Source organism: Papio anubis, chromosome 12 (assembly GCF_008728515.1).
Source record: "Papio anubis isolate 15944 chromosome 12, Panubis1.0, whole genome shotgun sequence".
NCBI lineage: Eukaryota > Metazoa > Chordata > Mammalia > Primates > Cercopithecidae > Papio > Papio anubis.
In genome coordinates this window covers 104,335,427-104,359,173 of record NC_044987.1, presented here as the reverse complement: position 1 = coordinate 104,359,173, position 23,747 = coordinate 104,335,427, and the positions used below count along the sequence as shown (strand labels likewise).

At 49.8% G+C, this 23,747-nt stretch overlaps 2 protein-coding genes across 7 annotated transcripts in view; both read left to right on the top strand.

Moving 5' to 3' along the window:
• The window catches only part of PRDM11 (PR/SET domain 11), an 89,084-nt gene that overhangs the window by 55,385 nt on the left and 9,952 nt on the right, over nt 1–23,747 (top strand). For 5 of the 6 annotated variants that reach the window (XM_021925854.2, XM_021925853.2, XM_021925852.2 and 2 more), the window contains 3 exons: nt 3,321–3,388; nt 18,209–18,396; nt 22,870–23,496. In XM_021925854.2, coding sequence (XP_021781546.1) covers nt 3,321–3,388; nt 18,209–18,396; nt 22,870–23,496 — 883 coding nt within the window. The remainder of the gene's footprint in view (nt 1–3,320; nt 3,389–18,208; nt 18,397–22,869; nt 23,497–23,747) is intronic. The other variant, XM_021925855.2, reaches the window with a different exon arrangement.
• On the top strand, nt 11,666–13,349 carry LOC101015535. The gene is given in 3 exon segments (XM_017948439.3): nt 11,666–11,817; nt 11,820–11,965; nt 11,967–13,349. Coding segments are annotated over 3 exon segments (708 nt in total). The 5' UTR covers nt 11,666–11,711; the 3' UTR covers nt 12,423–13,349.

Genomic DNA, 23,747 nt, shown 5'->3' with positions numbered 1-23,747 from the left:
GTCAGTCAAATGTAGTAAAATAATTGGGAAGTGGTGACGTTTTGAATATTTATTGCCTTTTAAAAATATATCATTTATTGAATTGTAAGTTTATATCATTTAGTTTTTCAATAATGACTGTGTTTAACAACTGGTTCGCAAAATTCCTGAAAATTTAACAGTTGGCTCCCAGTCAGTATACGCTGGCTCTGGCATAGCACTCATTTCATTTTTACTAAAATCTTAACATTTTATAATTTTTTCTTCTTTCTTCCTTCCTGCCTTCCTTCCTTTCTTGTTTCCTTCCTTCCTTCTTTCCTTCTTTCTTTCTCCTTTTCTTTTCTTTTCTTTTAGAAACAGGATCTTGCTTTGTCACCCAGGCTTGTGTACAGTGGCACAATCATGGGTTACTGCAGCCTCAAACTCTTGGGCTTAAGCAATCCTCCTGCCTCAGCCTCCTGAGTATCTGAGACCACAGGCGTGCACTACCACACTTGGCTAATTTTTGTAAAAATTCTTTGTAGAGACAGGGTCTTGCTATGTTGCCCAGGCTGGTCTCAAACTCCTGGCCTCAAGCAGTTCTCTGGCCTCAGCCTCCCAATTTGATCGGAATACATGTATGAGCATCACACTTAGCCAATTTTTTCCCCTTTACTTGCCTTTTACTTAAAAGGCTCTTCATCCAATCATTCTTTCATTCAATCAGTACTCCACCATGTGCCATGCCCTCCCTATGTTAGGAACCAGGGCCACCATTGTGATCAGGGCAGCCACGTGCTTTGCACTCATTAGTTTACGGTCTAGCCAGGGAGGCAGTCAGTTACCAAATTGACAAGTAGATATCAACAAAATGCTCACTGCAATTAGGGCTCTTAAGGGAAGTTACAGGATGATGTAACAGAGATAATGCCATGATAGGCCAGTGATATGGAGGTTGAGGTGAGGCCAGGAAGAACTTCCTTTAGGGTCAAGGCTAGGGAAGGCTTCTTCTGTGGAGCTCACATAATCTGAGACCCCAAAGCTAAGAAGGGACCACATATTCAAAGCTTAGTGGGAAAAAATTGAAAAAGGTATGTTCACTTGGGTGCCATTTCCGTAAACTTTACACACATGCAAACAGTCTTGTGTGTTGCTCTTTGAAAAGTCCTTGTGTCATAAAAATGAGAAGGCTTCCCACCATCTCCAGGATTGTGGTTACTCTTGGAGGGAGGAAGGGAAAGAGAAGAAGTTGGAGGCAGAGAGGGTCTTCCACTGCATCTCAGCATTTTCTTGAAGCAAAAGGAGAGAGAGGCCTGAGACAAATATAACTCGTGTTAATTTTTGTTGGCTTTGGCTGATGGGCACAGGATTGTCAGCTGCATTCTTTATAATTTCTGAATGCTTGAAATATTTCATGATTATTGTCATTTTTAAGGGTAGACAAAAGAGGCTCTAGGCGGTGGAACCAACCAATGTTAAGGCTCACTCTCAGGGCATTAAGGCTGCAGAAAAGTGAAAAGGGAGTGAGAGGCCCAGGGTAAGTTGGGGGGCAGGCCTGTAGGGTATGAAGGCTGTGGCCATAAATATGAGTTTTATTGTAAGTGCAGTGGATGCTATTTTGAGCTGGTGTGGGACATGATCTGATTCACATTGATAAAGGGCTTCTCTGCTGCTTTGAAGAGAACAATGGAGGATTATGAATGGCACCAGGTTAGGTAGGAGTCTAGGCATGGTGACCATCCATTTGTTTCCCATCTCCCGGGAGTTCTCCCAGGCTCTGCTTCACCAAGTCTTCAGGGAACCAACCCTGATCTAGCTTCACCAAGTCTTCAGGGAACCAACCCTGATCTAGCTCATGTGTCAAAACTTATCAAGTTGTACATTATATGTCAATGATGCCGCAATAAAGCTGTTAGAAAGGAAAAAGAAGGAACATGTCATTATGAAAGAGAAAGAGGCAGGATGTATAAAAGTGTGGACCTGAAAAAAACTAATTAAAAATTATGGGAATGAAAAATATTCATCAAAATAAAGGTACTCATTAAAAAAGAAAACAAAGAAAGCTGGAAAAACCTCAGTAGATGAGAGAAACCCTAGATTAGACATAGCCGAAGAGATAATTAGTGGACTGGAAGAGAGTTCTGAGAAATTTTTCCAGAGAGTGCCCAGAATAATAAAGAGAAAAATATGGAAGAGTAGTTAAAAGACATGGAGGATATATTGAGTTACTCCCATACATGTTTTTTGTTTGTTTTTGTTTTTGTTTTTGTTTTTGTTTTGTTTTGTTTTGAGACGGAGTCTTGCTCTGTCGCCCAGGCTGGAGTGCAGTGGCACGATCTCGGCTCACTGCAAGCTCCGCCTTCTGGGTTCACATCATTCTCCTGCCTCAGCCTCCCGAGTAGCTGGGACTACAGGCACCAGCCACCACACCTGGCTAATTTTTTTTGCCATACATGTTTAACAGAAATTTTACTGAAAGAGAATGGAGAAAATGACTGAGAAGCTGTACTCAAAAGCCTAATGACTGAGAATTTTCCAGAATTGAAAAAGATACGAGTCTTGGAGTTGGAAGGTGTTCATCAAGTAATAAGGAGAATTTCAGGAAAGTAAATCTTCACTTCAAAACCATATAGCAAAACTACAGAAAGTCAAGAGTAAAAGGAAAGTCTTAAAATTTACCACAGACAGATTATCCACAAAAGAACAACATTAGACTGACAGCTGTTGCTTTTGTGCCAATGGCAGTCTTTTTAGCAATCTTCAGAGTGCTGAAAGAAAATAAAACTTAGCCTAGAATTTCATACCCAGCTGAACTCTGATTAAAGAGTCATGATGAAATAAAAGAGAAACCAGCCCAGCTTCAAACCCTGAGGCTCTTGAACATTTAGAGGTTGGGGAGAGGAGGAACCCTCTCAAATCACATATGTTCAGTCATCCAGCAGTGGCCTCTGTCTCCCACAGAAACTGTAAAGAGAGAAGGATTGTTTTAGCCTTTGTGGTTGCAAAGCAACGCCAGTGGAAAGGCCCCTTGTCAGCTATGTTGCTGTGTATTCCATCAAGACAGAGGAGAGAGATGGTTCCAGCTGCTTCCCATCTCCCAGGAATTCAAAACACCTGTGAAGGGCTTTGTGGGTCTAGGAGAATAGGATCCCCAGTGTCCCTAGAAGAATGGGAATGGGTGGAGAGAAGGTAGCAGGGATTCTGAACCCAGCCTGCATTTCAGTTATGTAGCAGTGGTGACATTTCAGGGGGAGGGGGAGGGAGCAGGTGGGGCCAGGCCCTGGGCCCTGGTTGGGAAGGAGCCCAGGGACATGAGAACCCCTCTAGAATGGCCCATCCTAGACTCTTTCTCTTTCTTCCAGATTGTGGACAAGAACAACCGCTATAAGTCCATAGATGGCTCAGACGAGACCAAAGCCAACTGGATGAGGTGAGCCCTGCTCTGCTGATGTCCCGGGGGTCTTGCCTGGCCTCTGGAAAGGAGACAAGGGAGTGTGTTGGGCCTATGGGAGCTCCAGTGGTGGAGACTTCTGGAGGCTGCTGTTTGCAGGGTTTGGGATGCATCTAGCTCTGAAGGACCCGCCTTTTCCCCTAGGCCTCCATCAGGGGGCTCTAGAGGATGGCGTGTGGCCAGGCTGTTGGGATGCAGGGACCCCTTGGGGTGATCACTTGCCAGTGTATCTGGAGGACCTGGGCCCCAGGCTTCTGGCAGCATTCCTAGGGAGGAGGAGGAGAATGTCCCCCACCTAGGACTGTGACACCTTCTCAGAGCAGGCTCCTGTAGTGGTGGTGTGAGAATTGTCCCAATGCAGTCCCAGCAGTTGTTTAAACAGCCTCCATGGAAGAAAGGGCTCTGACAAAGTCTTCAGCTCAGTTTTTGGCAGTGTTGCTGCCTAAGTTTGAGTACTTTGAAGCGTCAGCTTTACGCTGTTCCCGTGTTTGTGGCAGAAGTTTGCACCAGAAGATTCCTTAAATGCCAGCCAGAGGAGGCAGGAGACTGGCCCAGGGTCACCCAGGGATGACTGAACTGAGCCTGGAACCATGGGCCCAGTGTGATGCTGATGGTCTGTGTTGTGTGCGAGGGGCTTTGCCTGGTGGGGTTTGTGGACAGGGGTGGGAGATCTGACCTGCCTTGTCGCCTGCTTGGTGGCTTCTCTCTGGGACCTAGGAGCACTGACTGGGGATTTGGATCTGGGTGGGAGGGGAAGGAAGCCTCAGATGTCTGGAGTCAGGAGCACAGCCACACCATGGACCTGGGGCCCTCTGCTGGCATGTGCACAGTTCTGTGACCCATGGGGCCTTGAGGCTGGTGGTGGGATTGTGCTTGGAGAGAGGACAACTTCCTAAGAAGGAGTGTGCTGTCTTAAACTCGGAGACTTTCTGAGCAAATGAGGAGAAACAGGTTTGAGGCGAGGAATATGTGATGAGGGCTCCTGTGCCCTTCCTGGTGGCTCCACTGCCCACCTGTACTCCTATCAGAGCGCCCTGAGCAGCTGAGCAGCAGTTCACACCTCCCAGAGTACTTTAGCGTTTGCCCTCTTATGGGTTGGGGCAGGTGTTCTCATTGCCGTTTGATGGGTACAGAACAGAGGCTCCAGAGATGAGCGGGCCCCCTGCCTTGCAGTGTGGAGAATAGCACCCACTGCCCCCAACCTCCTTGCACACAGCTGATCAGACACTGCCCTGAAAGTGGCCCCAGGGAGGTGGCTTGACACCTGCGACTGCCTTCTCTTCTCACTGCCACGGGGTCCAGGTCAGCTGAGCACTTACAGTTCATCACCTGTGTACTGAGCACCTAGGTTGAGTCAGACTGTGAACTGGAGTGGATCACCCAGTCCTGCCCCACCACACCCCATGCCCCACCCCCGCTGGCCCTTCCCAGGCTCACACCTCCCACCACAGAGATGACTTTCCAGTGGAGTTGTTGCACCGAGGCACAAATGTGCTGCAGGGGCCCGGGTGAAAGAGGAGGGGTTCGTTGACATGGGCCTTCAAAGGAGCCAGGATTGTGTCTGGGGACACTGGGGTGTGGTGTCAAGTCAGGCTGTCGGGCAGCTGCACAGTTTGGAACCCCGGCCTGTGCCGCTGTGCTGCCTTCCCTGTGGCTGCAGCCTGGCTCCAGGCAAGTAGGGGATAGCATGCGTGTGTCCACTTGGGAATCAGGCTTTCTGTGCTGTTACTCTTAAGGCGCCAGGAGATTTGCCCATAGAACTGAATCTGTTCCACTCTTTCACCCATCTCTGATCCTTCCCCTTGGGGACAAGGCCTTCCCAAAACCCCAAAGAAGGGGAGTTATCATCTGAACTAACTTAGCTATCCTCTGGCACCCCACAGATTGTGACTTAATTGGGCTGGAGATGGGCCCTGGGCCTTGGTATTTTTAAAGCTAGTGATTCTGATGTGCTGCTAGCATTGAGAACCACTGCTCTGTTCAGATCTTCGTGCCACAGTGGTCAAACTGAGGGTAGGGCAAGGTCTTGCTCAAGCATACAGTCAGGGTAGCAGAATCAGGATTTGAACTTCTTGCTCTGTAATCCTAGGTCAGTGTTCTTCCTGCTTGTGCACAAGGGACCAGGTGAAGCGTGGCTTCCTGGGCCTGGATGGGCACTGGTGAGCAGGGGTTTGGGGGTTTCTGCTACTGCCACTTGCTAGCATGGTATCTGTCCTGTTCTGCTCCCAGCCTGTCCTGATTCAAGATGGCATCTGGGTAGTCACAGCTGGTGGGCTCTCATCTTATGACGGCTCAAAGAGCAGGTTGGGGTTGGGGATGCAGTTCATTGCCATGGAGACACCCCTCCTGTTGGTGTTGGAGGGAAAGCTGTTAATCCTGGGAATCCTCCTTCCCCTTCATGTCCGGCTTCCATGGTGTAGCTCTTTCTGATTTGCAGATACTCTTCCTTGCACTGTCATGGCACTACTTGGGGATGATTGAATGGAATCAGTTAGTTTCTTAACAAAATTAATGGTGGGCGAGGAGGGGAACGGGTACTGTTGTGTTGAGCTTATCTTTATGAAGCCCTATGCTAGGTGATCTGTCTGTGGTGATTCTCAACTGGGCACTATTTTGTGCCCCAGGGGCATTTGGCAAGGCCTAGAGACATGTTTGGTCATTGGATGCTATCAGGTAGAAGCCAAAGATGTTGAAAAAATCCTGTATTACACAGGACACCCCTTCCCCCCAACAAAAAATTATCTAGCCTCAACTGCCAATAGTGGCAAGATTGAGAAACCCACATTAAGTCCTCCTGATAGCCCTGGGCAGTGACACTAGAATTATCACCCTAGTTTTATGGAGAAGGAGGCTGGGTTCACATGAGTCCCATGGTTTGGCCCAAGGAGACTCAGTCTCTAGTCCCAGGTCTAGTCCCATGTTCCTGCTACCATCTTGGACCGGGTAATGAGGCCCCCAGCCTTCTTCCCATCTTCTGGGCCCTGGTGTTTTGGGTGCATGAGTAGGAAGGTGAGGGCTAAAGGATGTTGGTGCCGCCGGCCTTCCCCTCTTGGTTTCAGAAGGAAACCAAGGAGTGAATGCGCTCTGAGCTTTCCTCCATACCCTCATGTCCTCTCTTGGGTGGATTTTTTAACCTTTTATCACTGGTTAAAGGGTGACAGAGCCACGATGTGGAGAAATCGAGTTCCAAAGCCAGAGCAGGAGCCAAGTGAAATGGAAGGGCCATGCTATGCCCCTTGCCCAGGGCCCCTGGCTGCTCAGTTGAGAGGGAATCCCAGGTCCCCCTGGTGTCCACCAGAGTGGAACTTGTCTCCCTCAGGACAGTCGTGGGCTTCTCAAATTCTACCAAAAAGCCACAGCAGAAGAAAGCACTCCCATGGGAAGGAAACCTGTTTTCCTGCACATATGCAAAGGTGGGGGCTTGGAGAACTCACTGGGATAGGGAAGGGGTAGGGGAAGAGAGCCACTGGGCAGAATCAGCTTTCTGTGGCCACACCTTAATCACGGCATTGTCACTGCTACATCCCATAGCAGCCCAGTGTAAATAGTATCCCTGGTTATGTATTCTTCTGAGCCATTCAGTCAGCTGTAGGGCTGTAGGTAATACCGCTTTACAGAGACAATGGTCTAATCCTAATTTCAATAAGATCCTTTATTGCTACCTTTAAGAGATTTTAAGCCCCTTACATCATGTTTTTCCCTCCGTAGTAATAACCCTGAAGGGTTGTGGTTATTATTCTGGACAGGGAGAGTATAGTGTGAAAGGTTGAACTTGAACTGCCCTAGCTCTCACAGCTAGTAAGAGCTAACGCAGGCCCTGAAACCAAGGCCTTCGACTCTGAGTTCAGTGCTCCCTCCCATGTAACGCGTCTCTTCTTTCCACCCTCCCCTCCGAGGAGTAGTGGAAGGGACCTCTCAGTAGGAGGAGGGTGTGGTGGGGGCCAGGTTGCCCCAGATGCCTCCTGGCTCCCCAGCTGGGGGCCAGCAATTAGGAAGGAGGAGGACCACCTGCGTTGACGGTCATTTACCCAATTGTGCTTTGTGGGATATTCAACCCAAGGAATGTGGCACACCTGGCCGAGCGTAAGAGGAAGCCCAAGTTCTCCAAGGAGGAGCTGGACATTCTTGTCACAGAGGTGACTCATCACGAAGCAGTGCTCTTTGGGAGGGAGACCATGCGGCTGTCCCATGCTGACAGGGACAAGATTTGGGAAGGCATAGCCCGGAAAATCACCTCCGTCAGCCAGGTGCCTCGCTCCGTCAAGGACATTAAGCACAGATGGGATGACATGAAACGGAGGACCAAGGACAAGCTGGCCTTCATGCAGCAGTCCCTGTCAGGCCCTGGGGCTGGGGGCCGGGCCCCCACCATCGTGCTCACGGCCCACGAGAGGGCCATCGAGTCGGCGCTGCTCACAGCCCATGCAGGGCGCGGCTTCCCCAGGGCGGAATTGGATGGCACCGACAGCCCTTCGACCAGCTGTGAGTATCACCAGTCCCCCGCCGCCCAGCCGGCCGCCTGCCCCCCAGCCTACACTCCACAGTCTCCCACCAACTTTCCTTCTGGTTCTCTCATGTCCCTCTCTGTCCAGCCCACTCTTTCCATCCTCCCCTCCTTCTCCCACTCATCTCCTCTCCATCTCTTTTTGTGCATTCATTCTAGAATATTTACTGAGCATCTCTGTGCCAGAGCCATGCTAGGAGCTGGGAAGACAGCTGTGTGTAAACCCCACACAGGCCCTGCTCTTGGGGAGACCCTGGACTCCTAGGAATAAACCAACCTTAAATAATTGCACGAGTAAACTGGTAACAAAGGGATGAAGGACACAGGAGTCCAGGAGGTCCTGAGAGCAGGGCTGACTTCATGAGCATGCAACCTGAACAGTCTCAGGGGCCACGGGGTTTCAGGCTCTGCTGTCACCATCTGGACATTCTTCATAGTTTTTGAGCCAGGGGCCCCACGTTTTCATTTTGCATTTGACCCAGTGGGTAACGTAGCAGCTCTGTCTGAGAGTTAAGGAGTGGGGAAAACTGTCGCCACTGGGGGCTGGGGAAGGCTCCCTGAAGAAGTCCAGTGGACTGGGATGTGAAGGGTAAGAGTTAACCAGGCCAGGCAGCAGCGTGGGGCGCGGAGAAGGGGAGGGGAGGCGCGCAGGCAGAGAACAGCATGTACGAGGCCCCGCATCAGGAAGGCGCTTGGCACGTTCCATGAACAGTGAGAAGCCAGGAAAGCCCAAGTGTAGCAGCGCGGGGGAGGGGGCTGGAGACGAGGCGGCCAAGCTGTGAAGGCCTGGGCCGTGGAAAGATCAGTTCCTTTCTGTGTCTGGTCCTGACTGCTTTGTTCCTCTATTATTCTCCTTACTCCCCTGCCTGAGCCACGCTGCCTGCCCCCCCTTCTCTGTGTGCTGCCTCTCTCTGCCTGCCCTACGGCTGCCTCTCAGCTCCCTCTCCATCCTCCTGGCTGCTCCCCTACCGGCTCCCCACCCCTCTTCTCCCTCTGTACTTGTCCCTGCCTTTCCTCTCTACTTCCTGTGTCTCACATGCACTTTGAAGCCAGGGCCCCAGCGGCCAGGGCGGGTGTCCCTTGGGGCTGGAGTTCTAGTTGGGGCTCAGCAGAAGGGGGAGTACTCGAGGCCTCTGCAGGGGCTGCACCCCTTTCTTTCCACTTCTGCACATCTCCCCCGCCCCCCACCAGCTGCAGTCCCCACTAGAGGCCGTCTGCCTGACTGGCTCGTGAGTGGTGGGAGCCAGGCAGCAGAGGCCCCAGGGAAGCAGCCGTGGCTCAGCCTGTGGGAAGGTGCTTCGCAAAGACTCCCTTGGCCTTCCCTTCCCGGGCCCCCTGCCATCAGGATCCGCTCGCTTCCTGTTTGGCTGGGGCTCCTGACAGGTGGTGGTTCACAGAGTCAGATGTTTAGGACTGGAAAAGAACATGGAGACCATTTAGTTCAACTTCCTTGCAATGCAGAAAGTAAGCTCTGAAAACCAAGGTGGCCCCAAGCTCGATTCAGAAGCAGGACTTGAACCCGGGTGTGCTGGCTTCCTGTGAATCAGCGTTTTCCTAAGTCTTAAGAGGATTCTACCCCGTGATAAGAATAAATGGGGGGTCAGCATCCAGTAAAGCCTGTTCCCTGCATCCTGCTCCGCTCACCCCTCCATCTCCCTGAAACTGAACGTAGTGAGGCCACCAAAGGTTACCTGGGCTGACAGGGAGCCCGAGTGTGCCATCGGGCAGAGCCTGCTTGACCCCATGGCAGGCTCACAGCCCTCCCTTTCCCTGCAGCGGCCAGCTGCGGCAGTACTCAGCCAGGGGCTTTGCAGAACGGGGACCTGGGAGAGAGGGAGCAGCATCACCTCGCCAGGCCTCACTCCTTCCAACACTGGCCATGTTAGAAAGGTCTCTGGGATCTCGGGATGGCTGCTGTCCCACCAAGCACTGCCAAGAGACACAGGGCTCCTACCAAGGTGGCCCAAGTGAGCCCCCAAGACCCCTGGGAGGTATGAGGTAACTATAGGTTGAACCTGTCTGTCCTCCCCGTCACCTTCCTGGGGGGTAGTTTTGAGCTGAGCTGTCAGATCCAGGCAGGGAGGGCTTGCCTGTCAGTAGAGTCAGTCCATACATTATTTATTCCTGCCACAGGGATTAGCCCATACCCTTGGTCACTAGAAAGCAGGACCCACATGTGCAGAGGCTGGGCCCCCCTCCCTGTGTCCATCTGCAAGGAGCAGTCTGTCCAATGGCCCCTGTGTGGTCAGATGCTCCTGGGTGGGAGCACAATGTGACTGAACTGGAAGCCTGCCTTGGGGGACAGGGGGACAGCAGGGCTGGTTGCAGAGGTAGCTTTCCTGCTCTGCACTGTCCTGCCGGTTTCTTCAGCCTGTCAGCATCCGCTGTGGTGATTCAAAGGTGCAGATTCCATATTAGTAGTCTTTTATCCGTCGCCTCCCTCCCACTCTTCCCCCCAAGTCCCCAAAGTCCTTTGTATCATTCTTATGCCTTTGCGTCACATGGTACAGTATATACTGCTTGGGTGATGGCTACACCAAAATCTCACAAGTCACCACTAAAGAACTTCCTCATGTAACAAAATATCACCTGTACCCCAATAACTTCTGGAAAAAAAGGGTGCAGGTTCCAGCAAGGCCACAAGATGGCCCCAAGCAATGCAGACGTGGCCTCAGAGAGGCCGGCGCTCAGAGGGCCAAGAGCGTCATAGTACCTTTGGGCAGGTGCCGCTCCTTCAGTGTTGCAGAGCGCCTTCATGTTTGTCATCTTGTTTATGACTCTTCTTAACAACCCAATTAGGTAGCCAAGCCGTTGGACATGTAAACAGGGCAGTTGTTATCATTGCAGAAAGTGAGTTGCAGAGAGATGAAGTGACTGCTGAGGTCAGGAGCTGCTGGGTCGGCACACAGCCGCTGGGCTGTGGTCTCCAAGTCCCCTGGCCTGGGCTCTTTCCCACTAGAATGGAGCTGTTCCGCGAGAGGAAGAGGAACTTCCCCCCAGGGGTGCTGGGCCCACGCACCTCAGGGATTTGGGGAACAGTGATTTCTCTATGAGTAGGGGCCAAACTAGACTGTAGGGTGGCAGGGCAGGGGATTACTCAGGTGTTTTTCAGGGGCAGGGCCAACCCCTGGGCCTCCCTCCTTCTGCCTTTTGTAACCACTTTTCCATCTTTGTTTCTGTCCTCCAAGATGATGAAGATGAGGAGGCGCCTGGGCCCTCAAGGCAGCCTCTTCGGGTGCCTCTGCAGCAGTCTCCGGAGGAAGAGGCCCACCTGGCCAGGCCCGCCCTGCTCCGTTCATCCTCCTCCTCAGACCAGTCTGAGACGGTGGGCCCCAAGCCAGAGGCCCTGCCCCATCCCTCACCCCAGGCTGCCTGCAGGACCCCTCGGCCGCACCCCAGCCCACCCACCACGGGCCTTGACTGGCAGCTCCTCCACGTCCATGCCCAGCAGACCGAGGTGTTCCGGCAGTTCTGCCAGGAGCTGGTGACCGTGCACCAGGACATGGCCAACAGCATGCACGTCATCGGCCAGGCCATGGCCGAGCTGACCAGCCGCGTTGGTCAGATGTGCCAGACGCTGACAGAGATCCGGGATGGGGTTCAGGCATCTCAGCGGGGGCCAGAAGGGGCAGCTCCTATGGGCTGCACTCCCCAGGCCACCCAGGCCCAAGCCCCCCTGCCAGAGCCCCCGGCAGCTTCCCCAGCATCAGCCCCTACACGGACTACCAGGTCTCGGAAGAGAAAGCACAATTTCTAACCCAGCTAGTCTGCACTAGGAGGAAGAGCCATGGAGGAGGGATGTCTGGCCTCACAACAGGGGCCAGTCTGTCGTGTCCAGGAACAGGATCGATGACCCTTGTAGGACATTGGGGGCGCTGTCACCTCCTCACCGAGCGCAGGTTGCTGCCTGTGCTCTAACAGAGCATGTATTCAGCCCCGCACCCTCATCTTTGGCGGATGCTGAAGATGCAAGAAAAGCCACCTGCTTGATGCTTGCTTGGCCTGGAGATCGTTCTCCTCTTGGTCTGTGTCCTGTGGCGGCAGGCCTTGCAGGGAAGGGGGGTGCAACAGTGGGGAGCATCTGAATGAAATCCCGCTTTCCAACCTTGGGGCTGCTGTATCGGCCTCCCACACGTGACCTCCCAGGCCCTGATGCTGCTGCTTTTGAAGGGGTTGAGGCCTGATGGACAGATTGAGTCAGTCCTTCAGGGAGGGGTCTGCCCTCCCTTGCCCTGGGGTGGTGCCCGCCTTGGCCCTCCGCTTGCCCTTGTGCGCGTGCTCAGCTGCTGTGCTTGCCTTTTTTGGAGTGGGGAGAAGAATGGGATGACGTCGGAGGAAGGAAAAGACTGTCTTGCATTCATAGAGAGCACTTTATGCTTTTCCTCGCCCTTGCAGAGGGGTGGTCTCAGTGGGGGCTCAGGACAGTCAGCTTGAGGCAGCCAAGTCAGGTATTATTATGATCATTTTTATCATCATCATCTGTGTAAGACAAATGACACAGCCAGTTAGTGAGAGGGCCAGGACTGGAAGCCAGGGTGTCAGTTTTCCCAGCTCCTCTGTCAGAGGCCAGATCTAGAGTAGTGGGAAGGGGGCGGGGGGCGGGCCTTGCCCTTTGCCAGGCCTCTGCCTCCTGTATCTCTGCTCCTGCCTCAGCTGTCCTGGGTGGAGGTGGGAGGCACCTAGCATTTAGCAGGTGATTCTCCCACCCTGCCCTGGCCCTATGGCTCATAGCCAGTGGCTGGGAGAGGCAGGGCCAGATCTCAGGAGCGGAGGGCAACCTCTTCCCTGGCTTCTGAAAGAATCCAGAGCCCAGTAGGGCTCATGTCCCATTCCAGGTTCCAGCATGCCTTGCCTCTGCTTGCTCGGGCTGCCTACGCACTAGCTACACACACCTCTAGCTTCGTGTTTCATACTGGAGTATGGGGAGAAATCTGGGTTCTTAGCATTAGAGAGGGAAGTGGCAGGTGGCAGATACAAGCTTAGCTCTGACCTGGGTGCAGCTCAGCTGTGTGTCCTTTTTTTCCCCTGACCTGAAGCTGACCCCAGCAGAAGTCCCCCAGTCAACCCCTCCACCCAACAACCCCCCACCCTCCCATCCTGCCCCCAGCCGTAGTAGGAGCTGGGAGGATTGCAGCATCCAGTGCCTCCCAAGGCCGTTCCTGGAGTGCTGCTTGTAAACCCAAGCCAAGCTTTGTCCCACATAGGGAGAATGGAAGGTGACTGCAATGTCCCTGTGCCTTTGGCTCCATCTCCCCATTCTGTGGTTTTTTGGGGGTTCCTACTTCCCTCAAACTGAACACACTCCTGTCCAACAGCCCGATGGCTTAATTATTGCCTGGAATTGCCCGGCCTCCTATGCTGGAATCAAAGATTGCCTTCCGAAGTATTTTTGTTAAGATGGCAATAAAAAGAAATCGATCTCACTCTTTGAACACACCCAGTGTCCAGGATCTTTCTTTGGTGTGTATTCTCTTTCTTCGTTTCCTGTGAAAACCTCAAGGTCCCCAAAGCAGGGGTTAGATGATTAAGGAAAAGCATGTTGGTGAGAAGGGCTTGAGTGCCCCTTGATTTCCTTGATTCTATAAACTGCCAGATTCCCTGTATCCAGCACCATGCCAGGCCCTCGGAGGAAAGGACGGGCTTGCATAGGCTTAAGGGATGGAGCATCCATGCACGAAACCACTCAGTTATATTTCATTTCTCTGCTCTTCAAAAGTGAGGTGTTGCTAAGTCAATTTTACCTTTTGTTCCCTAAAAGTAAGTGAGACGTTCTGGTAAAACAATTACCGTTTCGGACAGGAGGCTCTAGAGGGGTCAGGGGCTGTCCATGTGCCAGTGCGCACTTTAGGGGCCCCCTGAGGCGTGACCCTCCCCACCAATCCAGGTGTCTGTGTCTGGCACTGGCAAGGCTCTGCCCACCTAGATCTGAGGCTTCTCAAAGTAACCAAAGCTGCCTCCTCTGCCAAGAGGAAGCCTCCTCACCTGTGCATTGCTCTGGCTTAATGCCAGTCCCAGAGAGCTTCTCTAAGGCAGGAAAGCCCCAAGTCTTGCCCACAGATCCCCTTTCTAGAAGGTTCTAACCTACCTTTAGCCTCTTGAAATCCAGGCCATCCTCCGCAGTTCTTGGTCAAAAAGCATGACCATAGAAATGAAGGACTACCCAATTTTCGAGAGATGCAAAGATGCCATGAAACCATTCCCAGGGCCTTCTCTCCCAAGGTCAATGTATGAAGCAGTGACTGGCTGGCTGCTCTCTCTGTTCCTCGGGAGGAAAGGGGCCGAATCGGAAGCTGTAAAACTGAAATGGAAGTCAGAGCAAAAGGGACAGCGAGGACTTGTCAAATTGGGATGGAAAAGATTTTCAGTTTCTGTTTCTTGGCTTCAGTGGGGATTGTGGGGCTAGCACATTAAAACAGGGAGAGGAAACTTGGATGAGAGGCAGAAATGAATTGGAAGAGGGAGGCCTGTAGCCATGACCAGGTGGATGTGTGACCCAAAGCCCCTCCTAGCCCGGAGACCTATGCATGTGAGAACACTGAGCCCAGCCTCTTCTCGGTCAGTCTTTTCCTAGTTCTGCCTCCCTAATTGGGGCAGCTTCCTTTCTATTGAAGATACCCATTAAGCAGTAGTGTCTGAGCCTAGCCTAGTCGATTCCCTCCAGCAAAATGGAGGCCCTGTGTTATGTTCTCTTTTGTGTTGGAACCAATAGTCATGTCCTGACCCAGCTAGAAAATATGATGCACTTGATAAGACACAGTGGGTGAGGTCTGAGAACTGTTGTCTTAGTACTTACCTATCTAGTCCCCAAGGTCAGCGGGGAGGTTGGAATAAAAACAATCCAGGATCATCATGACAGGTTTAGTCCAGAGCTCTCCACCGCCATCAGCAGCACCGCCACCTTCCCCTTGATTGCTCCAAAGGTCCCAAATTCTGTGGGTTGGAGTTGAAATGCCTCAATAAGTGCTAGCATTTGCAGAACAGCCTCAGCCAGGCATTCTCTGTGCCTTCTCTCAAGAGGTAGTGACCTGGTAACTCCTCAAACCTCCTTGCAAAGAGCTGCTCAGCCACAGTGGATAGATTTTGTACCTCCTGGTAGCCTTCCACTCCTTGGGGAGGGCTTCTGCTTTCCGCAGCCATGTAATGAATGGAACAGGCACAGTTCTTCATAAAGGGGCTGTTGTGAATAGGAACAGAAGGGTTCTGGGGAGTGGCTCAAGCCAGCATGTGTTAAGGCAAAATACTTAAAAGCAGGAGATCTAATTAGAGGTAACAGGTTTGGGGACCTAGCTGGCTCCATTTAGCTTTACCTCTTAAATGATATAACATAAACATCTTGTCAGGGGAATGGGTTGTGATTCACCAAGAGTTGTCATAGATATCATAGTTCAAATGCTAAGTTTCGGAACAACCAAATACAACAAAATCTGAATAAGTGTTGATCTGCCTTTGAAAATACTTTGTGATTTATATAATGCCTTGAGGTTAGCTTTCCCAATATTGATTCTTGATGGATAGAAAAAGACCAGAAGATGGAAAGAGAAATTGACTTGAGTCTTTCTAAACCTTTTGACACACCCTAGAAGTTGCTCTTTTGAATAAATAAATCCGTGATAGGAATGTATTTCTCATCTAGCTTTTTCTCTTGATGTTGACTGTCAGAGAAATAATTCTAGCTTTTAGAGCTTGGTGGTTGTTTAGAAACTGGAAGAAAAAAAAGGAGAAGACAATATTCTCCAATCCTGGTGCTCTGTGATTCAAGTGAGTCTTGTGAGAAAAAGATGAATGAATGGTTTTCCTTTCGTATCTGGGAGCAGGAAAGTTTGGAACGACTTCTATTCTGTGCTAACTGCAAGGTTGATTATTTTTGGATGTCAAATCCTAGACTCTCACTAAATTGGGGACTGGAAATATTTTACATATTCAGAAGAAATCTCAGCTATGGAGAAAAGTCTGACTCACAGTTGTAGAATTGAGATCGGGAATTATTTATTTGGAGCAACTTCTGTCAGCCAGGAGGGTCTCTTTTCCTTTCTCTTATGTCCTTTGTTAATAACGTCACGGCTGGATGCGTGGAAATCACCGTGTGGTCTTCACTACTCAGAGATAGCGATGCTTATATCTGATGCTGATAAGAACACCGATGTGTTGGGGCTAACAGAGAACACAGACCTAGGACAAGATGCAAATTCTGGGGGATCTAAGCACTGTAAATCCTGCAAGTTCTACACCTCCATGGTGGAGCCTGTGGCTTACTTCTCTCAAAAGGTTGAAGCAGCCAAAGCCAACATTTGCTGTCCCGTCCGCCTTGGTCTTACCCCTTCTGAGGTCTTGCGCATCCTGTTGCCAGAATGGATTGTTCCCTGGACTCCAGTGATCCTCCTTGGAAGGCAACAGCCTCCTCCCAGGCTCTCCAGATGAGAAAGGCAGGATATAGATGAGGGGCAGCTAGTGCCATCCCTGGGACCTCTAGAATGTAGATTCTCCATGCTGCTAGCCGCCACCACTGTCACCTCATACTGGAATTGGCATTCATATATTTCTTTTCTTTGTGTGTGTGTCAGAGGTGAGGTGGGTGACAGTAATATTTGTTTATTGAGGGAAACTTTGAAAGTATGCAAGATTACAAAGATTATCCACCTATAAGGGGTTGTCACTGTTAAAATATTGGTATATTTCCTTCAAGTTGTTTACTGGGGCTTGTTTTTAAAGCATTATTGGAACCATAGTCTAAATACTTCCAGTCCTATTGTTCTCACACTATCCTATTTCAACACCATCTTTCCATGTCATAAAAGATTTTTTGAAAACATTTTTCTATAGATGAGTAGCATTCCATTGTATAAATGTAGCATCATTTATGAAATCATTTCTCTAGTATTAGACATTTAAATGTTTTGCCTTTGTACTACTATACACAATGATACAAGTCACCATAGTGGTATGCCGGGTTTGCATGCTTCATCTGTAAATGTTTCTTGAGCCATGTTGCCACATTGTTTCCTAAAGGGTTACACCTGTTAATTCTACATCATCAGTACAGGAGACACCTTTCGTACCACCTTTACGAATAGAGATATTATCATCTTTTAGAAATCTGTGCCAATGAGACAATGTGCTATGCTGTGTTTCTTTTATTAGTGATGCTGAATACTTTTCATTTGTTTATTATCCACTTGAATTATTCTGTGAATTTTTGTTTCCCCTGGACTTTTCCAGATATAATTCACTGGGCTACACCAGTCAGATGGACTTTGATTATTGTCCCTGGTTTATGAGATAAACCATCACATAAAGAACTAAGTTTATTTTTTACTACAAATTTCCTAGATGCTTGTGTATCTCAGAACCCTAAAACGCCAACTAATTTCCTCTTGTGTTCTGATCTGTAGACCTTCTCTCCTCAGCAGGTGTTCCCTCATCTCACCTTTTGGAGGTGGGTAGGGTGGTGGGCTGGATGTTGCAAATGTTGTTTCAGTGAGAATGGGCGAGGGCCATAGAATCTGAGGGTTTGACAGAACTTTAAAGGTTTTCTGGTCATTGCCAAGTTGGTGCTTTACATGCCCACATAGGAGCCATGAGTTACAGTGGGAAACGTGCATAGGACTCAAAGCTTCATCTCCCATTTATTAGCTGTGTGACTTTGGGCAATTCGCTTGGCCTCTCTGAGCCTCAGTCTTCTTATCTTAAAATCATGTAGTAAGATTAACCAGTGGTTGTCAACCTTCTGTAGTCTCTTATTTACCTTCCTCCCCTGTCCCCACTGGAGCCCCCATTTTTTAAAGATTTTGATCTTTAGCATTTATTAATTGATCTGTTGGACACCTTGTCACATGGGCTATTTGAGCTAGGCTTTGTGAAATACTGGAAACAGTTGAAAGACCCCAGCCTTACCACCATCAGAGGCCTGTGGGTATCTGGGAACCCCTGTGGTTAAAAGTTAGTGAAGAGTAGAAGAGATGACCTTTCAGTTTTTCAATCACCTATAATATCTAGTTGATATATTTTCCATATACTGTGAGGCAGGCAGGGCAGGTGTCATATCCAGTCTCAGAAAACAGAGATTCTTAGAGGTTTGGAGATCTGCTTGAGGTCCCACAACACAGTGACATTGGGACAGGGATGGGTTCTGGCCAGTGCTACTTCTCCAGACAGGGCAGCTGCTCTGCCGATGTTCACACGGGACCACATGCCTGTGGACTTTTAACCAACCACACTTGCCCAGCACTGGGCCGGCACCAGCGGGCACTCAACAAAGGGTGGCCCATGCGTTCTCATCTCTCTCCCCTCCCTGCTAGGTACGTGGTCATCTCTCGGGAGGAGAGGGAGCAGAACCTGCTGGCGTTCCAGCACAGTGAGCGCATCTACTTCCGGGCATGCAGGGACATCCGGCCTGGGGAGTGGCTGCGGGTCTGGTACAGCGAGGACTACATGAAGCGCCTGCACAGCATGTCCCAGGAAACCATCCACCGCAACCTGGTCAGAGGTGAGTGCCATGCTCCACGCGGACTGTGCCCACCACTGAGCCCCAGGGGAGGCCTGGATAGCTTCTTTTGGAGCTTCCTGAGAAAACCAATGGGAAATACAGTTCCCAGCAATGGGAAGACCCAGAGTAATTTGGGGGAACAGATGGTTGAGGTCTGAGCAGCAGCTCTGGGCCAGGCAGGGGCCACCCCAGCATGTTCTCTTCCCCTATGGTCTCAGAAATCCTTACCACACACATTTCAGAGTATCCATGACAGAGACAAGCCCCCAAAGCCAAGCAAATGTATTTAATCAAAATGTACCCTATTTTCCCAACTCCAGTTGATGAAAAGATGTTATACACTGCTACTGCCTCAATAATGATCGCAATAACAGGGAACATTTACTAAATACTCATTATGTGAAATACTGACAACAGTTCAAGGACCCCACTCTACCACCATCAGAGGCTTGTTGGGTATCTGGGAACCCCTGTGGTTAGAAATCAGTGAAGAGTAGAAGAGATGAGCTTTCAGTTACCTACAATATCTGGTGTTGATATATTTTCCATAACCTGTGAGCAGATTTTCTGCATGTTTCCATGTAATCATCATAGCAGCCGTCCCTACCCTGTCAGTGTACCCTGAGAATTAGATGAAGTCGTGGACGTGTGGCCTTTAGGACGATGCCCGCCTCCATCATCAGAAGTCCTCAGCTATAAACTTTTAATACTCATGATCCCACGTGGATTCTTTTACCCATCTTACAGATGTGCAAACCGAATATCAAATGAATACAGTGATTCATCCAGGGTCACCTGGCTAGGAAGGACAGAACTAGGTTTCTAATCCATATCAGTCTGACTTCAAGGTCTAAGTTCTGACCTCCAATGTTACCTGGTGTCCCAGAAAAATCCTGTCCCCTCCTTGGTTCCTCCTGGTGTCTCTACTGCAGTCCTAATGAGATGAGGTGAAGGAACAATATCTATCAAAAGAAGAAGGTTGGCAGGAGGTGGGAGGGTGACTTAGGTGTGGGAAGCTGGGTGGGTTGGGTGTCCATTCAGAAGCAGTTTTACTGCTTCTCAGCGTAAGAAGAGAGTTTAACTACTCTCAGCCTCTAGTCCTTTACCCTTTTATTCCATCCTCATCCTGCCCAGGGTAGACTGGTGAGTCCAGGCCCTTCTTTCAAGGGTCTTTTTTTTACACTAAAACCACACATCCAAATACCTAGAGTCTATCTGGTGCCAGGAACCAAGGCTGTTCCCAAGCCTCACTGTATCGTGTTCCTGACCAACTTACTAATTGGAAATAAATCTTCACTTGGAATATGAGGGGAGAAGACAAAAAGGGGGTGGGAGTGACCTATTCAAACTAAGCTATCTTTAAAAGCAAAACAGAACAAAGCAAACTGTGGACATTGAGTGCACAGCTGCTGCCTGACTTGGTAAAAGGTATCTGGAGATGATGGGCAGTAAAAGGAGACCCCATAAACATACTCATTTCTTGTCTTCTTTGGATCTCAGGGTTGGGCACATGTTGGTTTCACTTGGCAAGGCGTGCTTCCATGATGAGGCTGCAGTGGTTTCCATGTGACCTCTGGAGATGCCTCATGTAAAAGTGCCTAATACATATTAGGGACTCAATAAGTCTTTGTTGAATGGATGAAAGAAGAAATGAATGAAGACAGCCAAGAAGCTTCCCAAAGAATCATACCACTAGAAGAAAAGAAAACCCAGAGAAATCATATCTGAGAACACAGATTTCGTCCCTTAGTCATAACCTTCTTGCGTTCTTCTGGATTTGTGATGTCCGTTTCTTCCCCCAGTGGTCTTCTCCAGAGCACCTGAAGCTGCATCATCCTCATGAGCCCCAAGACCACAGGGGACTGCTCAGAGAAGGGTGTGAGCTTTCTGGAGTGGTTCAAATGAGGTGTGTCAGACAGACTTGAAAGGAGACACACTGAGACATATGAAGATACAGGAGGAAAGAGGGTCTATTCCTGGTCAGGCTGAGCAGCAGGAAATAGGAAGGAAATTGAAAGCTACAGTGGGGCAGTTCCACAGCTGTGGGTGATCCTGAAGCCCTTGGGAATGGTCATGGAGCTCAGTGGCTTTTAAATGTGTGCCTCTGTAGCCTGTAACTTCAGCGGACTCCAGGTACTTTTAGTACTCCTCTGTGTGCCAGTGCTCCTCTGAAAGGGAGATCCCCTATGCCCAATCACTCATGGTCTTACATAGAAGGAGGTTTCTTTGTAACTGGAGGTTGGCACCCTGATGGAGGCCAGAGCATGAATTATTCGTTCTTATTAAGTAGGGATATTATTGGTTGTTGCCAGAAGTCTTCCTGAAGACAGTGTAAACTATTCCTTTGTGGTTATGCCTTTTAAGAATAGATTGCATCTAAAGCTCGCATTCTAACAATTTATGTGATTTGACCTACTTTGACTCATTAATTTACTTTGAGGTTTCCTTTGTTTCTGTTTTCCATATTGTATGGAGGCTTTGGAAGCAATTTCATGATGCTTAAAGGTTTCTTTTGGCCCATAGATGTTTCTTGAAGCCATAAGTCCACAGAGATCTCCTGCTCATACTAAGAAATTTGAACAACGTTGTTTTCAAACAATGATGAGGAATCTCTGGCGATCTGTAGGCTTGACTTCTCAATGTCCTCAGCTGTTTGCTGCCTGATGGTCCCATGACAAAAGGCAGACGTGGGTCTTGATTTTTAGAGATTTTCAGTGGGCAAGTGCTGCATCTGATCTGTAAGACATACAGGTTGCATTTTCAAGTTATCTCCATCTCTCCCCTTTCTGCAGCTCAGCTGATATAGAAGTGCAGGCTGTGGGGCGCTGCTGAATTCCAGAAGCCTTGGAGATAAAGTTGTTCCTTAAGTATTCATGTGAGGACAGAAAAGGTGCATCCTGAATAGATAACTTCCTTTTGTGCTGTAACCTAAAGGAAACCTGGAGTCAAACATGTGGCAGGGCACAGCACCCGTGCCAGCTACGGGAAGCCAGGCATGGAACATCTGGACTGCTTATGGCAAACCCTTGGCCTTCACTCAAAAGCTTTTGGCAAATGGAGCCATCAAAAGCCTAAGTACAGCTTAGTTCAAGTCATTGTTCAGTGGCACATCACCCAGGGCCCCTGCATTTGGTCTAGGAAACCTTTGAGATTTCTGAGTTCCATGGGCTACTTTCAGGACCCTCTAAGGGCTGAAGCGATTCCTCTGCCTTTTTAGCATCTCTCACCAGAAAGCATCAGCACTTCTGTAGCAGTTTATGAAACTATGTTGGTAATTTTAAAGAATCACGCTAGCCGGGTGCATGGCTCATGCCTGTAATCCCAGCACATTGGGAGGCCAAGGTGGGCAGATCGCTTGAGCCTAGGAGTTTGAGACCAGCCTGGGCAACATGGCGAAACCCTATATCCACAAAAAATACAAAACTTAGGGTGTGATGGTGTGTGTCTGTAGTCCCAGCTACTTGGGAGGCTGAGGTGGGAGGATCACTTGAACCTGGAAGGTGGAGGCTGCGTGAGCACCACTGCACTTCAGCCTGGACAACAGAGTGAGTCTCTGTCTCAAAAAATAAAATTAAAAACAAGGAATCAGTCTAAAATAATTTATGGTTGAGGAGCTCACCAAAGTATTTGAAACAATTGAAAGTAATTCAAAGTGAATTGAAGTAATTCACATGATAGAAAGAAATAGGCAAGGAAGCGTCCTTTGAATTGCCAAGTAAGGAGACACAGCTATATTTCCAGACTGCTTTGGGTCATTGTGGATACCTTGTCCTTTATCTTGTCAGAGGCTGTCATGTTGGAGCCCTCAGCGCCATAGGTCTCCTTGTCTTCCCCTTTCCTCTGCCCTTAGTCATCAGTGAGAACTACAGAAGTTCAGATCATGCTTTCTCACATGTTCCTAGTCTGCTGATTGCTGGGAGAATTAGAAAGGACAGTTGCCAAAGGATGGACTTTGCCTTAAGTGGGCTGTCTCCATAGCAACAAAGGAGGAGGAAGAAGTGAGGCCTATGGTGTTTCACGTGTACCTTTTACCAAGTCGAAGCAGCCATCTTGTCATTGCTAGGGCTGAGGGGAAGCTGCAAAGGTTGGGGGAGTTGATACTCACTTGGCTCTGAGGTATGTTCCCACCACCCAGTGTGATTAAGTGGGATGTTGCCTTCTAGGGTCACAGGAAAGAATGTTCAATTACTCTCCCCTGTAGATTTCTCTTAACTTATAACCGTAGAGCTTGTAGATGTGAAGCTTCTCAGAAAGTGTCTCTTTATAAAAGGTCTTTCCACCGTTCAGGTCCTATGAGTCTAGTTCTGATGGTCCACTGAGTGATTCATATCTCCCCTTTGCAACACCTGCCCCACAAGCCCAGATGTAGAGGGATGTGTCAGGTGACCTAACAGGAGGCCTGCTTTGTTTTCTGTTGGTTTCTCCAATTTGGGGGTTTTCCCCACTTCCTTACACCCTGGTTTTCCTTCCTAGGAGAGAAGAGGTTGCAGAGGGAGAAGTCTGAGCAGGCTCTGGATAACCCAGAAGACCTGAGGGGTCCCATTCATCTCCCTGTGCTGAGACAGGGCAAAAGTCCCTACAAGCGTGGCTTTGATGAGGGGGACGTACACCCCCAAGCCAAGAAGAAGAAAATTGACCTGATTTTCAAGGATGTTCTAGAAGCCTCACTGGAATCTGCAAAGGTGGAAGCCCACCAGTTGGCCCTGAGCACCTCACTGGTCATCAGGAAAGTCCCCAAGTACCAGGATGACGCCTACAGTCGGTGTGCAACAACCATGACCCATGGTGTGCAGAATATAGGCCGGACCCAGGGGGAGGGGGACCGGAAGGTCCCCCAGGGGGTCTCTAAGGAGCCAGGCCAATTGGAGGATGAAGAAGAGGAGCCTTCATCATTCAAGGCCGACAGTCCTGCCGAGGCCTCCCTTGCATCTGACCCTCATGAACTTCCCACCACCTCTTTTTGCCCTAACTGTATTCGCCTAAAGAAGAAGGTTCGGGAGCTCCAGGCAGAATTAGACATGCTTAAGTCTGGGAAACTTCCTGAGCCCCCCGCATTGCCACCACAGGTACTGGAGCTCCCAGAGTTCTCGGACCCTGCAGGTAAGTTGGTTTGGATGAGATTATTGTCGGAGGGCAGAGCACGCAGTGGGCTGTGTGGAGGGTAGCCTAAAGCTCTCTGTGGAAACCACCTTCTGGGAGACCTGAGGAGTGTAACATGGAGGCAGCTACCTCCGTGGGTGGGAGCCCAGGTCCTCAGTGTCTCTGGCAGGCCCGTCGGCAGCTCTGCCAGGTGCTCTGTGTGTTGCCCTTGTATCCTCCTCGTCAATAAAGGAAGTTCCGCTGCAGATGGG